The 15,594-nt window shown below is 44.5% G+C and overlaps 3 protein-coding genes across 10 annotated transcripts in view; 2 read left to right on the top strand and 1 right to left on the bottom strand.

Annotated features, from left to right (window-relative positions):
• Window positions 1–6,772, top strand: part of ZDHHC20 (zinc finger DHHC-type palmitoyltransferase 20) — a 75,925-nt gene extending 69,153 nt beyond the window's left edge. For all 3 annotated transcript variants that reach the window (XM_037891028.2, XM_037891019.2, XM_043530670.1), the window contains one exon: window positions 622–6,772. The gene's annotated coding sequence lies outside the window, so the exon portion shown is untranslated. The remainder of the gene's footprint in view (window positions 1–621) is intronic.
• Window positions 6,773–9,436: 2,664 nt separating this feature from the next.
• MRPL57 (mitochondrial ribosomal protein L57) lies at window positions 9,437–11,657 on the bottom strand. 2 transcript variants are annotated; one of them, XM_037891009.2, is made up of 2 exons: window positions 11,520–11,657; window positions 9,437–9,943 (listed from the first exon to the last, which is right to left on the bottom strand). In XM_037891009.2, exon 2 carries the CDS (start codon window positions 9,938–9,940, stop codon window positions 9,626–9,628), a length of 315 nt encoding a protein of 104 aa, XP_037746937.1. In that variant the 5' UTR covers window positions 9,941–9,943; window positions 11,520–11,657; the 3' UTR covers window positions 9,437–9,625. The 2 variants fall into 2 exon arrangements, with proteins under 2 accessions (XP_037746937.1, XP_037746928.1); XM_037891000.2 differs by having other exon boundaries at window positions 11,488–11,625.
• SKA3 (spindle and kinetochore associated complex subunit 3) overlaps window positions 11,614–15,594 on the top strand; it is a 26,837-nt gene continuing 22,856 nt past the window's right edge. Inside the window, exon 1 of one of the 5 annotated variants that reach the window (XM_043530640.1) lies at window positions 11,614–11,730. Coding sequence is in view for 2 of the 5 variants with exons in the window: in XM_037890987.2 (XP_037746915.1) it covers window positions 11,726–11,846 (121 nt within the window). In the remaining 3 variants the exon portion in view is untranslated. Of the gene's footprint in view, window positions 11,873–12,382; window positions 12,476–15,594 lie in introns of those variants that run through there. The other 4 variants (XM_037890987.2, XM_043530647.1, XM_043530635.1 and 1 more) reach the window with 4 other exon arrangements.

Raw genomic sequence — 15,594 nt, 5'->3', positions numbered from 1 at the left:
TGAGAAATACGAGGTGTGCTGCTGCATACATGAAAACTCTGTATTTCCTGGGTACATTTACCATGACTAACTTAGATTGTAATAGTGACTTTAAAAAAAGCTGGTGGAATTCTGTAAGGAAAATGCAATGAGAAGGTATTTGTAAGAGCAACAGATTGTATACAGACACAAAACTGTTATTTGTTGTTAGTTATGATGTACCATTTTATGTTGTTAAAGAGAATTTAGAGGGACCATCTATTGGCGTCCTGTATTGTAAGTTCCACATTGCACTTCCCTGATTGCCAAAGCAGGAGAAATAGGGAGACTGAGGTCCTTTGCAGGAAGCTGGGTAACTGTTGTAGGAAGAGAATACAACTGATTCAGAAAAGCAGCGCTACTTAGGACAGCACATAAGCTTGTGCTTAAATGTTGCCCTGAATAGAGATAAGAACATGCTTAAGTACTTTTATGAATTAGGGCCTTACCTTAGGAGGAGAGCTTGAAATTACATGTTTTTAAAATCTTATTTGTAGAACTAATTATAAGATAGGTAGATATAATTCCTAAATAGAAACTGATCTGCATTTTTATTAAAGTTAATGTTACACTTCCACTAATTAACTTATTTCCTTTAATTAGGTTTCTGCGACACATTTGTGCTTGAATATTAATTTTGTTTGGAAGATGTTGCTCAGTAAAATGGAACAGTGTGAACATGTTAAAGAAGATTTATGAGAAATTGTTTTTGTACAGTACAATGGACGCTTGGAAGCACTGCTGCAGAGCAGGGAAGTAAGACAGATGCCTTAAGATTATTAATATGCATTTATGCAACATTGACTTATATACTGCTACAAAAGAGCCAAATCCTGAAGTGTCCTGCGTGGGTGAGCAAGCCCAAACAGAGCAGAAACTGTGCATTGCTGCTTTGGGGGGATAGATCTGCCAAGACCCAAGCAGGCAGATCCCATATTCCTGTGCACTGCAGAAGTTACTTCCATAGCAGATCTCCAGGGGACCAAGAAAGGGGAAAAGTGGATGTGTTGCCCACAAACACAGAGCATGGTCAGTGAGTCTCCACAGTGTAGCTACATGTGGCCCAAACACCATGTAAGGGAAGAGCAGCACGATGTATCTTCATCTTTTCCTACTACCCAGTGGTGGCTGATCACACGCTTACTACCCCTGTATCCTGGCTCAGTAGTGCTGTGGGGGTTAAAGACTCCTTCCTTCAGCCGTGCTTTGTTGCAGCAAAATGCCAAGCAAGTAAAGCTCTTTCACTTGGGCTCCACTTGTTTGCTTCAGGATTGGGCCCCCTAGTAATTTGATTTCTTTAATCATATCAGGAATGTAACTCCGTAAAGTGAATTTCCATTTAGATATAGTAACCTAAACAACAATTTTACTTTTCCTACAGTTGCCTCTCAACATACAAGACATTGTCAATCCAGAAAGGAGCTAACAAACTAGTACACTTTTCTGTTAAGGGGTATAGAAGGGATGTACAAGGCAGTAACAGAGCAGCAAGATCCTAGTGGCAGCAAAAATCTTATTGTAAGTTTTGTACTGTATTAGAAAATGGAACTGAAGGAGATTACTGCTTTTTATATTGAACACTTGATGCTTTATAAACATCGTTTTATATTTGCTTTAGCTTTTTAATAAAGACAGAAGGTGGTTTTTTTTATTGTTGGCTCTAAAGTACCATTTAGACACAGTTCAAGTATCTGTGATGAAATGTAAATGTTGGATCATGCATTTGAGGAATGCATTGGAAGTTTATTGTATGCTTTAGTCTGCTGTTTTTTACTTTCATTTTAAGTGGAAGTGACTGAAAAATAGCTGAAATAAGCACTTTACATAATTCTTTATCTTGTTCACGAAAGGCAAGTTATGTGTTTCCTATGTAGGGAATATAGTCCATCCAAAGCTCGAGACCCACAGCAAACAACATATTCACATTTCTTACTCCTATTTAGAAAAGACTACTAATGATATTTATTTTTCGGTGGTACTGACATTGCACCCAGCAAACTTGAAAAATGTCCCTTACTTGTCAATTTCTTTATTCCACTATATGGTATCTGCTGATCCTGAATAAGTGCAATTGGGTCCTCTTGAAACTGCAACTGCTCTGCTGCCTCCAGTCCATCAGGGCTGAAGGGACCAACCTGTATGTCTTTGTCCCTGGGCTGATTCCTTCCAAAACCGAATGTGTGTTTTATGGCAACACTAAGCTTAAAGTTGTGGCAGGATTTTGCTCTCACAGTCCTCTCTGGAGTTAAAACAGTACCTACTCCTTTATATTTTCAAGTACTGTTTAAAGTGAAATGGATCTGAGAATTTTTAAGCATGCTCTGGTCACTAGCAAGTGTACTTATGGAAGGAAATTAATTATCCAAAATTGCACTTTTCAGAAGTCTTGCAAAATGTCTCTCCAAATTTTGTACTACTTTTGTCCAAAAAGTGTAGCACCTACTAACTTCAGAATTCACAAAAAAATAACATGTGCCTTCTTTTGAGCTACTAACCACTTTTCCGTGAAATCTTTCAGCCCGTCTCAAATATTGGCAACTTCTGCTTAACTGAAAATAAAAAAACAAAGTCACCAAATTCTAGCAATCAGCATGTTAGGTTTGGAAAGAGAGATTGCCCCATCAAAATGTCCTATGGCTAGGGGAAAGTTGCACTGGATTGAGAACCAGAAGACCCTGATTTCATCTCCCCTCTTCCACTGACGGGTGTTAAGGGCTGTGAAACACCCCAAGCTGTCACTGCAGAAAACATGACTATGGGTATTTCCCCCTGCATCTTACAGGTGAGCTAATTGAAGATCGAAGACGGTGCAGAGGGTCATTTCTGGCAGAGCAGGGAATAGAACCTAGGTCTCTACTGTGGCAAGCTTTCCTACTTAACAGTACTGCCTTTAAGAGTCTAAAAACACTGCGTTAATGGTATCTGTTTAGTATACCAGTATAATTGCATCCACACTAGAGGGTAACACCAATTTAACTATATTGGCTTCTAAACTGATACAATTTAAAGCAGTACAAAAGCTGCGTACAGACAAGCCCTCAGAGATTAAGCCAAATGTCCGTGTGTGGTTTCCAGTGAGCAATAGTTTCTTTGGGAGCATTCTTTCCTCTGCATCTCAGGTGAGCCATTAATGATGAATTGAGACTTCCGTACAGAACTGGTGCTCCTGATATATAGATCTAGATACAGATATAGATAGATTTTTAGTGCCAGAGTATGCCAGTTTTTCTGACGTTTTGGGTAAGACTAGTATGAGAGTAGCACACTCTTGATTCTGGTGAAGGAGTAGTTGTACTTGGATGTAAGAGCAGATGGTATCTGAGGCCACTTTTACAGGATGTAAAACATCATTGGGTGGTTCAACAAAGAGTCCCCTGGTTCAGCTCACCCTTCTTAGAGAAGTGATTGCCACAAAAAAGACCATATTGATGGAAAGGAAATACCATGAAACTGATCTTAAAGGGTGCCCAGCTATGGGCTCATAGAACTAAATAGTATCCACTGGCCAAAGTGGTGCATCTCTCTGATACAGGGGGTCACCTTTGCTGTCTTTTTTTGAGAACTGACATAGAGGCTCTGGGTATACAACAGGTACAGCACCTGAAACAGGATCAAATCTTCAGGGCCGTCATTTGGAGAGCAACCCTATTGGCAGTTCACCATGCATAGGCAAGAGTGAAGGAAAGTGAATTAAAGGCAGAAGGGGAGAGAGCCAGGAATAAAAATAAATTTTGGCAAGAGAGAAAGAGATGGGGCGGGGGAGAAGCTGTTTTGCTGCTGAGTGGAGTGTTAAACTCACTGCTTCCACGCTTTGCGTTACAGAGGCAGGACAATCTGTGAGAGCAACCTACTGAGCAAGTCCTTTCAGCCCAGGCCTTTCTATTCAACCACTCAGAGACTTCCCGTCACTGCATCAAGGGAACCCCACCCATTCAGGATCAGTGGATGTGTTCTTGAGACAATGTGATTATAGCGAGTACTGAATTGTGTTTTATAAAAGCTGTTCCATATGTGCAAGTACAGAAATACTGAGATGACAACTAAGGGCTTGTCTACACTGGCAATTTACAGCGCTGCAACTTTCTCGCTCAGGGGTGTGAAAAAAACACACACCCCCCCCCGAGCGCAGCAAGTTTCAGAGCTGTGACGTGCCAGTGTAGACAGTGCACCAGCGCTGGGAGTGCACCCCTCATGGAGGTGGGTTTTTGGAGTGCTGGGAGAGCTCTTTCCCAGCACTCTGCCGCAACCACACAAGCCACGTTACAGTGCTGCCGCAGCAGTAGACTGGCAGTTCCAATGCTTAAGCCTTCAGATCCCTCCACTATGCAGCCCCAAATAATATTCCAGTTATTTGGTTGCTGGAGTATATTGGTACCATTAGAATCAGTGAGCTTAATGTTTCTTAAAGCTATTTTGTATTGCATATATGTAGTATGCTTTGAACTCCCAGTTTGAGGGCAAAAGCTTGACATAAAGCTCTTCTCTCTTCCTGTGTAAGGGTTTCCTCCCATTTCTGAATCCTTAAGATGGTAAAGAAGTACCCTTAAGGGGGAAAGATGAAACAAATGAATCTGTTAGAGAATTGAATTCAATTTGGAATGCTTTTGGTTATGTAACAATAGCTGCATATACAATTTGTACCACATAATCAGACTGTTTTAAATAGTGGTCTTCTGATTCTTCGCAAATTTGTATGATGACTGTAGAAAAAGAGACATGCTATCTCTTATCAACTAAATTCTTAGAATACTATCTCAGAATTTGACATCAGTAGTTTATAAAAAGTAATCTTTGATCCCAGACTTCCGCTGACTGATTTTTACTAGGTAATTCTAGAAGAAATCTTTTGACATTACTAAAGTTTTTAGCTGTCTGATTTAAGAAAGTACACTCTAATGTGTTAGTAAGCATACCCAAACTGTGTGGCATGCATAGGTAACAAGCTACTCTTAGTACAGTATATGTCAGAATTAGGCACACTAACACTTGCACTTCTTTGAGTTTTAAGTATCTAAATTTTTCAGGTACTATTCAAGTCTAAATTCATGCTTGAAACAGTTTTTAGCATGTTTATAGTAATTTTTTGTGGACATTTTTCTGCATCATTGAAGCATTGCAGTTTCAGCTCAGTAGAACCCCAAGAGTGGAATGGAAGTAGCATTTGTAAGTAACAATTAATTTCTATTGCCAGAGTGTCTAATGAAGGATAAGGCTAGTATAGTCAGTCTTCAGTTTGAGCAGCAACCAACCAAATTCGAAAGTATCTTCTGAATACGAAGTTTTACATTACAGTATAGTTTGTGGAACCCAGGCAACCTTTTAGGGATTCAGCCATCCATTTAAAAAGACTCCAGATATTTCAATTACTGAAATATCTGTAAACAGATCACCCAGGAACCATTGTTCACCATACCTGAAATGTAATTAGATATTGAACACACAGGGCATCTTGTCAGTATCACTAATTTGATACCAAAGAGAAGCTGCAGTATGTAAAGTTTAGTATAATACTGAAAATGTTTACTAAGTTCATTTCTATCCATTTATTTTGTATGTAGGGACAGCTTTTTGTATGTGTATTTTTCTTTAGTGTAGAGCTGTCATAATCTGTAATGAAAATGCAGAATGTAGTTATAGTGCATCTTAACATTAATGATAAAATTTGTTTTAGGTTAGACTCAATAAAACAGTGATTTTTGCAGAGGTTACTTGAATCTTGTCTCTAATAGGTAGCAGAATCTGACCATGTTTACAAGATTGTTTTAATTACTTGGTTTTCAGAAGATGAGATTTACCAGCAGAAACTCAGATGAATGCATAGCACCCATGCAAATGTGCTGGGGAATGAGTATCAGGATCTCCTGCTTGCTGGCACCAAAGAGTTAATGGTGACCAGCAGACTTCATACTGTTTACATTATTTAGGTTACAATATACTTAAGTGCTCAACATACCTCTGTTGAGCTCTTCCTGCTGCATCAGCTCTAGTCAGGTATTCTAAGAAAATCAGATTTCACGGTAATATTTTTAGGATCAGTCTGTGTTCTGGTTCAGACAGAGAATAGATAAAACTCATGTATGCTAGTCCTTTATTAAGAATTTGCCCCATTTAAATTGTGAAATAAATATCCCTGGGTTATTTCTGCAGCTCCTGTATTTGCCAGTGGGCATGTCATCTACATTGCACTGTAATGGCAAAATCCTGGGTGTCTGCAAATGTCTTACTTCCATGTAGTTATTTTCAGTGTGCTGCATACACTTGCAATTAATTGTTTGAGTCTCTGAAGTTAATTATACAAGAATAAATATGTAATAAATGACACTTATTGTATTTTTTGTATGTTGCCGGTAGGAACATTCCTATGCACAAAGAAAACATGTTGCCATTTATAGTTTAATACTTCGAAGTGGTTTTTTTAAATGGGCTTTTATAAATTAATGAAATATACAAAAAACAAACAAATTCTGCCTGAGTTCCTTCATATTTTAATCATACCTTGTAACTTCTCCATATGTGTATTATTTTCCACCACTGTACTCTTAGGTTATTACTTAATGTTGAATGTTTGCATTCAGACTTTTTGTAAATCAAAGTTCAGACCTACATATTTTATCTAAATTACAATTCACGGTTTAGGCAAAACTTGCACCTTTTGGGGCCCTCTTTTCCCAAGTGGTAAAATATTAAGTTATGACACGACCTCACTGAATGCAAAAGTGACTAAATAAAGAATGTGAAATATTCTGAAAATAAACTGTTTAAGCTTGCATTTATGTGGCGGCGAGGGAAGCTTGTTTGACCTGTTGATGGAAAGCTAAAACATTTTGTAAAGTGAAGACAAAATTCTCCTAATTTTGTTAGAGGCAGGCATATGCATGGTGTGCTTTACCGTACCGATAAGACACACTGCCCCACAGGGTTTACAGTCCAAAACAAGAGCAAATGACAACATGGTAACTGTTAGTTCTGACCCATCCTGTTTTAATCATCATACTGATCTCTCTAAAGGAAAATCTGGTTCTGAAATTTCAGAGTCAGAGCTGCCACTATAGAGAATTAAAACAAATATGCATTCAGAATAGTTCAAGGGTAGCTCAAATCTATTTTCTACAGGGTACTCAAAACAACTGTTTCACTTTTTTGGGGGGAGGGAGGGTGTAACTTAAGCATCTGGAGGCTTATTTTGTGACACCGTTTAGTCCAACTGAAGATTAGTTTTGTTTCCTCTTGAACAGAATTTTATCCCTATGAAAGAAAATATACCAATAGGTCAGCTGTTGTACATTAAACTAAACAGGTTGATTCTGAAATACAAACTCAATTTTAAAAGGAAGTGTATGATGGCTTTCAGCTACTTATACTAGTTAGTTTATTGTGCCCCTTGCCAGTACTAGGGTCATTATGAAGAGATAGTACAATTTGGCCTTTGTATCAGCTGGTGTTTCAGGTACTATAACAACATAACAAATAGTAATTAAAGTTTAGTAATAGTGGTCATTTAAATTCATACTCCTGGAGTAATTCTGCACCACTGCATGTGTGCAGAATTCATGTCCCCTGAAGATTTTTTTGCTTCCCTGCCGAAAAATGACTTTGACAGGGAAGCTGCAAGAGCAGTCACGCACCACTCCCTAGTTGCACAGGTACATCATTTCTGGCACCTGGAGCAACTGACAGAGACATGAATCACCACAGGGCTGGGGACACCCCAGTCAACGGCTCCTACCCTGAGCCAGGATTGGCTGCTAGTCCCAGCTGGGCTGGAGGCAGAAGCAGATGGGACACCCCCTGCAAGGAGTGGCTGGGGCTGTCAGACCCACCCCTAGCAACCTCCCCCAGCTGCAGGAAGCTCAGCATCCTGCCCCCATCACTCCTCAGGTGCAGGGGTCACTATATGGGGAAGCTGGCCCTCCCATACCCAGACACTCCTGCCAAGCCTCACACTGTACACCCTGACTCCCCCCCCCCCCCCACTGAACCTCAACCCCTGCATCTAGACCCCCCCCGCACCCAGACCACCCCCCAGAGCTCCTTGCACTCAAACCCCAGTGAGCCCCCCCCATACTACCCTGAGCCCCCACATCCAAGCCCCATTGCCACTGACCCCTAACTAGCTGCACCTAGACCCCCTACAAGCACCCACAGCACCCAGATCCCCCTGCTGAGTCCCATTGCCCCTACACCTGGAACCCACCACCCAAAAGCCTCTGCATCCAGATCCCCCTACTGAACTGCCTGCACCCAGACTGTCCCACAGAGAATCCTCTCACCACACCCAGAGCCCTTCCATACTTGGATTGTGCCTGCCCCACTCCTGGTGCAGAGGAGCAGGGCCCCAGGGTGTTTCTGGCACAGGCCCCGGCCTTGTGCTGTGTCAGGGTTGAGTGCGGTCTCACCACTGAGTCCATGTCCTGGGTGGGGAGGCTACAGGGTGATCTCCCACCTTAATACAGCCAGTGGCCTGTGCTCCCCACTACCATGCTGGAGCCTCTACATTTATTTATTGACAAAGTTTGAAAAATTTTAAAATAGTGTGCAGAATTTTTAATTTTTTGGCACAGAATGCCCAAAAATTTCACGAGTAAAATTCACTGTAGAAAAAAAATGGGTTCACACAATATAAGAATCCCTGCCCTGGAGCATTTGTAATCCAAGTTAAGGAAAACCAGACCAGACAGCAACACCATGAAAGCAAATATGTGAAAGGACTATGCCTACAAGGCTGTGGGAGTGAGGGGGAAGAAGTTGCATGTGCAGATAGTGTTCTCATACATCCTCCTAGTTGAGAGTAAAGGCCCGGGCAGGGACACATACATCCTGGATATAAATGCACTGCTGCATAGATGGTGTTGACAAGAGGACTTTGGCTTCCTTGACCATGGGATGCTGTTCTGGGAAGAGATGGGTCAAATAAAACATACCCATAAGTATGACTAAATCCTTACATTTAGTTATGAGAAACTCTTAATACTAAACATGGCCTCAATGCCTTTTGTTTCTCCAGATTATTTTTTAATCTGGAGAATTTTTTTGGCACAGATACTATTATTCTTACATATCAATCTGCCCAGACTAGCATAATCAGACCACCTCATGCCCACATCAGTTATTCATGTTCATTTCATAATAAAGCTGAGTGACTTGGTAGGAAAATGCCAGCAATAATACTGGGTAATTTACTAAGGTTGCTTTTCCCCCAATTTTGAGGAGGAAACTAGTGAAGAAAAATACTTGTTTACACTGACCCTGCCCAACTCCCATTACCCAATAGCAATTGCCTTACAGCAACTCCCACTGCCCAAATGCAGCATGGCCCTATACAAAACCCCTTCTTTATAACAGAAGATAGACATACACTGGAGATGCATGGAAAGCTTTCACTGTGTAGTGAGCTAAGATTAAGGAAAGAAACCTCACATTTTTCCCTGTATGCTTGATTTTAATGTCATTAACTCTACATATATTAACAGAAGACAAATGTTCATCTGATTCACATCCTTATCCCCACATTTTTATACCCAGTACAAAATTTTCCATAACAGGTATTGAACAGCCTGCAACAAATCAGATGGTAGACCACTGCAAACATGCCAAAAAGTAAACAGATTTAAGACTGTGTCCATTTTTTAGTCACATTCAAGTGGTTTAAATGATCCGCAACATATCTATGTTCAGGAAATTTAGATATCAACTGGCTTTTAAAGGTCTCCCATTTTGCAAGTCTCCGCTCTTCATTATGTTTATATTCCTGCTCTCGTGTCATGTATGGTCGACTCAGCCAATATTCATTCTCGGCTTCAACTTCCAGCCTTTGAATCATTGAACGCTTCATTGAAAGAGTAACCACTCTTGGTCTTCTGTATTTTCCAATCCATTGTTTCCCAGGAATCCTTTTTCTGAGCAGTGCTGTGGTCAGAAACATTACCTTAAAATAAATAAGATTATATATAAGCTTTTTAATTTATTATGAATCATTAAAGCCATCTTAGAAATAACACAAGTTTCTGTACAATTAAAACACTTGCTCAAAACACTTTTAAGCTATTAGAACAGCCTTTTCTCTGCCTTTCCCAACCTTTACTCTGCAGCAGCACACCTTGAGCTCCAGGGGCTCTTCCACCGGCCAATGGCTGCAGGAGAGAAAGGGCAGAGGAGGGGAGAGTAGAAGAGAGGGAGATTGAGCTCTGATTGGTTGCTCTGCCCCTGAAGGAGGTAGGGCAGTGAGACAGACAAACAGCCAGTCAGAAGGCAGCTTTCCCCCACACTCCTTGTTCTCACATTTACTTTTTCAAAAAATTCCAGGACACACCTGTCCAACACGCTGGTTGGAATCTGTGAAACACTCCATTAGAGTAAAGTGTTACAAAGCTGAACATTTACCAACTTGCCACCATGAAATAACCAGCATTCAGACGGATTCTATGGTGATGGATGCATCAGCGTTTCACAGATTTTTTTTAAAGGTCAAAATGGATCATTAGATATTCTAATCTGATCTCCTGTACAACACAGGCTACCCAGTTATCCCTGCATACAGGCCAATAACGTCTGTTTGACTAAACCATGTTTTCCAGAAAGGCATCCGGGACAGTCTTAATGTGAAGACAGACATATAATCCACCACTTTCTGTGGTAGAGCCAATGGTTAATCATCCTCCCTGTTTATTATATGCCTTATTTCTAATGTATATTTGTCCAGCATTACCTTCCACTCTTTGGTTCTTGTAAAAGAACTTTTTAGTACCTGGTGGTGTGTAAGTACCTTTACAGGGAGAAAATACCATCAACTCACCTCCTGATTTTTAATTTATTTATTAATTTTTAATTTAGCTAAACATTAAGTCTCTAGCTGTAAGGCACTTTTCCCCACCCTTTCATCATTTTTTGCCTCTGTGCATCCTCTCCAATAACTTTTTGACTATGGGGGCCCCTGAACTAGATTCCAGTATCAGTCTCCCCAATGCCGGGAAAGGGGCATTGACACGTTCAAAGCTTGCAGCAGCCCGCTCTGCCACAGCATTACACTAGGCGCTCATCTTGAATTACTGCTTCGCTGCCCCCCTTAAATCCTCGCCGGAGTCGCCGCTTCTGGCACGCGGGCGGCCCCCAGGCGGGATACGCGAGCCCCGGGCGTAGCCTTGCACCCCGCGGCGCTGAGTCGCATCGCTTGCGGGGGCCCAGGTTACGCTCCCCGCGGCGCCGTGCGACTAGGACCCCGCCCACAGAGCGGCTCAGCGGCCACGCGTTAAGCGCCCGGAGGCAGGGGAAGCCGGGGCTCAGGAGGCCCGGCCGGGGCGGGCTACTCGCCCGCCGAGCCGGAGCTGCGGGGCATCACGCCGGGGGCCAGGGCTCCCCGTGGGGGGCGCAGCCGCGTAGGAGGCAGCGGGGATGGCTGCGGGCTGGCACAGGCCGGGCCGCGCGAGCTAGGGAGTGGCAGGCCCGGGGCTGTCCGCGCTTGGAGCCCTTTACCCTAAGGCGAGGTCCGGCCCCACGAGCCTCACCGCCGGCCCCAGCCCCCCGGTCACCGGCTTCGGTCACCGCAGCCCGGTCACTTCCGCGTGGGCCGCGGACGAGACGGCAACGGCGTAGCTACCCCAAGGGCTAAGCGGGGTCGTCCCAGCGCGAGCGCGACACGGGCCGCCGACGCGCGCTTCTATCGCGAGACTAGGAGCGCCTCAGCGGGAGGGGCGGGGCCCGGCCGCGCCCAATGGGGTTGGTTCTGCTCGGGCTTTCAAACACAGCGCGCGGCGGCGGCGGCGGGTGTTTTGGTTTCTGTTCCAGCCGCAAGGGACAGAGCCGAGCGAGCAAACCGAGAGCGGCGGCGGCGGGTAACGGCTCTGCCGCGCGCTGTCGGGTGGGGCTGGGGCGCCTCGTCTCTGCCCTGTGTCCGGGCTGCCGGGCCCTACTGCCGCCGAGCTAAGCCGGGAGACAGTCCGACCGGCGCGGGCGCAGACACGGCGAGGGGGGGAGTGCTGGGGCCCGGCGGGGTCGTTAGCTGAGCCCTGGCTCCCCCACCCATACGCGCGGAGGGGAGGGGTGGGTGTGACTGCATTAGGGGAGTCGCTCCCCCCCACACAGATACATGCGGGGGAGGGGGGATTATTGCCTTACCTGAGCTCCCCCACAGACATAGGCTGGGGGGGTGTGTGTGGGGGGCGGGGGGGTATTGCATTCGCCGAGCCCCCTCTGCAGGGCTCTGAAACTACTTTAATTCGCGCCATACCTTGGTGCGCCCCCACCATCTCTGATACTGCGTGCCGCCCGGTCGGGCAGTGTCCCTATCGAGCATACCACTGGCATCCGGAGGGCAAAGGGGCCTGGGTGTAAGGGCTGAAACCTCTGGATTCGCTGTCATTGCAGAGATACAAATCCCAGGACATTGCCCGCTGTGAGCGTTCCCAGGCCCCTCTCCCGCAACTGGTGTGTGAAATGCCACGTGCACATTGCTCCTCTCTGGGTGCGTTTATTGGGGCGCCTTAATTGCCCTAAGTACTTATGGACTCAGTAAAATAAATGCCTCAGGAAGCATTAAATGTGTGATTATAATAACCTCTTTAAACACCTCCGCTTTCTAGACAGTCTGTCAAAAAGAAACACTGTGGCGCTGCCGCTAGTACTGTGTGTCTTGTAGCTTGAGAAACACCCATGAAATGGGTCGTACCTGACATCCTCATCTGTGTGGCTTTTTCTTCTTCGCCTACGCATAACCCGCCTCAGGTGGCACGTGACTAGGATTCATCACCGAACTGGGTCCACTGGTTGGCTCATTAGCTTCCCCAGGCTGGGTACTAACAGGGACTGCGATGTCAGTGCTGATCCATGCCCCCTATGTGCTGCTGGACTGCTGTCGATGGCTTGACTTTAACTTGTCTAATTTACATTTAAACTAAATTCCTGCTAATTCTCATCTGGCCTATTGGTAAACATGAGCCAAAGTCCCCTTGGCTTCCCTCTGAATGAAATGTAAGGCAAGGACAATACAGAAAATGAAAAAAAGGTATTCGTGAGAAGGGGGTAAAACGGCAGAGGACTCTGATGGGGGAGGTTTGGTTGGAAGTGGGGATTTTATCGGGACATGTTGCCCTCTTGAAGCTTGCCTTCCTTCTCAACACCTTCCAAGCTGGGCCCCTGTCTACAGTTGCTGCCTAAATTGCACAGCTGTTCCCCCTGCTGGGAGGAGGCTGGAATTGCAGCCAGCTAGTTCTTTAGCAGGAGAGCTAGGTGGCTTTCCTTAATTTTATAGCCAGCCTTTATTTGCTGACCACCCTTCTCTCCCTCCCCCTGCCCAATTCCCCTGGGGGGGGATAGGAGGAAATTTCCCATGGGTCCCTAGTCTTCCAGCCCTGTTGTGGCTTCTACAGTGGATTTCTGTGTGGGAGCCCTTTGCTGTCAGAGTTCTCTGCAGCTGCAGGTTTTGCAGCTGCTCTGAGCTGTCCCTGTATGTGTCTTTTTTTGGGTGAGAGGAGCACTAGCAGCATGACATGGAACTTCGTAAGTTCACCTCAGTAGCTCAAGCTGTGCAGTTTGGTACTGTCACTGTGTTTGGTATGGGTCACCACTGAGACTGCCAGAAACAGCAGACACGCCCCTAACTGGTGGTATATTCTAGAATAAGATTTCACCAAACCAATTAACAACAGTGACTCCTGTACCACCACCTAGTTATCAAGAAGCCAAAACACAGTTTCCTTAGGCATTCCAGTCTCCGACTTACCACCCAGACAACTGGATTTTTGTGATGAATGATTGTTAAAACTAGAAATCACATATGAAGTTCTTCCAATCCCAATGGACCAGCCACCTTCCCCAGCTCAGTATATGCTTTTAGGATCTTACCAAATACCACACTGCAGGCAATACCTTTACTGAACTAAAAACTGTTTGTTAATAGAAAAGAAGAGAGTTATTAAATGGTTAAAGGAAACATACAGTTGATTTCAGAGTCTGTAGGTCAGGATAATAGCAGAGATGGTGATTCTGCTAGCGTGCAATAAAACTCCCTGGATCACCTAAAAAGATTGGGGATCATCAGTGTTTTTCCAAAGGTTACTTATTAGAAATCACAATCTAGAGCAGTGGAGCAAGAAAGAAGACAAAACAGTGATGTCACAGGCTCCTATTTTATACCCTCAGCCCATGTGCCTGGAAAGTTACTGGCAAAAAGAGGGAGTCTTAGATCATGTCCTTCATGCCTCACTGAACCATGAGGCAGCCATTGTCTGGTGCTTTCTGAAATGTCTCCAGGAGAGGCTCACTGAGTGAGCTGAGTCTCTTCAGTGGCCCATCAGCACAGGGATGGCTAGTATGGATGTAAATTTGCCCTGTGGGTGTCACCCAAGAGCAAAACATACTTGATATACAAACACATAGCCCAGCGGTTCTCAAACTATTGGTCGGGACCCCAAAGTGGGACGTGACCCCATTTTAATGGGGTCGCCTGGGCTGGCTTAGACTTGCTGGGGCCCAGGGCTGAAGCCCAACCCTGAGGGCTTTAGCCCTGGGTGGTGGGGCTCAGGTTACAGGCCCCCTGTATGGGGCTGAAGCCCTTGGGCTTCCACTTCCCGCCCTACCCATAGCGGTAGGGCTTGGGCTTTGCCCCCACCCCACCCGGGGCAGTGGGGCTCAGGTGGGCTCAGGCTTCTGGCCCCCCTCCTGGGGTTGTATAATACAGGCAGTCCTCAGACTTATGACACAATTGGTTCTTGTAAATTGCATTGTAACTCGGAACTGCAATACACTCCATTGTGGGACCGAGCGTCGTAAAGTCAAAACCAATTGTCGTAAGTTGACTCAGGGTGTCAATTCAGAAACGTAAGTGCCATTCATCGTAAGTCGAACGTCGTAAAGTCAAGGACTGCCTATTTCATAACTTCAGATACAATGACGATACCTGGATTTAAACAGAATAATCATACTAAACATATAACTTTTCCATTGATACATGACATACTTTGTACAGGATTTATAGCAATTTGTAACAGTGGTCACTGTATTAGTGTAACTAGTTATCTTCCTTAGTATACAGCATCACAGGTACAATCTAAGGCTAGGCATAGCAGGAACCCAGCCAGCTTGGTGCCACATGAGAGTACAGCACCCATCTGCCCAGCCTCAGTGCAAATACACTGCTAAGTAGAACTTTATGCCAGCGTGGCTGGTGATGTTATTCACCATCATGGGTCAATATGGCCAGGAGAGTGCATTTTGTTTCATGGGCGTATTCTGGAGCTCTGCACTGCATGCAACGTCTGTTCATTTGAGACTGAAACACTTTTTAGTTTTTTGGCATCCCATTTCCAACAAGCTCACACTTTGGTACCCCCTGTCTTAGTGGATATATGGAGTTCTATACAGTTGCATCTTTCAGAGATGACCTTAAGCCACTTATATGCAGTGTAGTTTGTAGCCATGTCAGTCAGTCCCAGGATATTAGAGACACACGGTGGGTGAGGTAATAACTTTTATCGGACCAAATTCTGTTGGGGAGAGAGACAAGCTTTCAAGCTATACAGAGCTCTTCTTCAGGACCTGGAGCTTGTCTCTCTCCCCAACAGAAGTTAGTCCAATAAAAAATAT

This window comes from Chelonia mydas, chromosome 1, assembly GCF_015237465.2.
Source record: "Chelonia mydas isolate rCheMyd1 chromosome 1, rCheMyd1.pri.v2, whole genome shotgun sequence".
NCBI lineage: Eukaryota > Metazoa > Chordata > Testudines > Cheloniidae > Chelonia > Chelonia mydas.
Note: the sequence above shows the minus strand (reverse complement) of the source record. Positions and strands in the feature narration are given on the sequence as shown.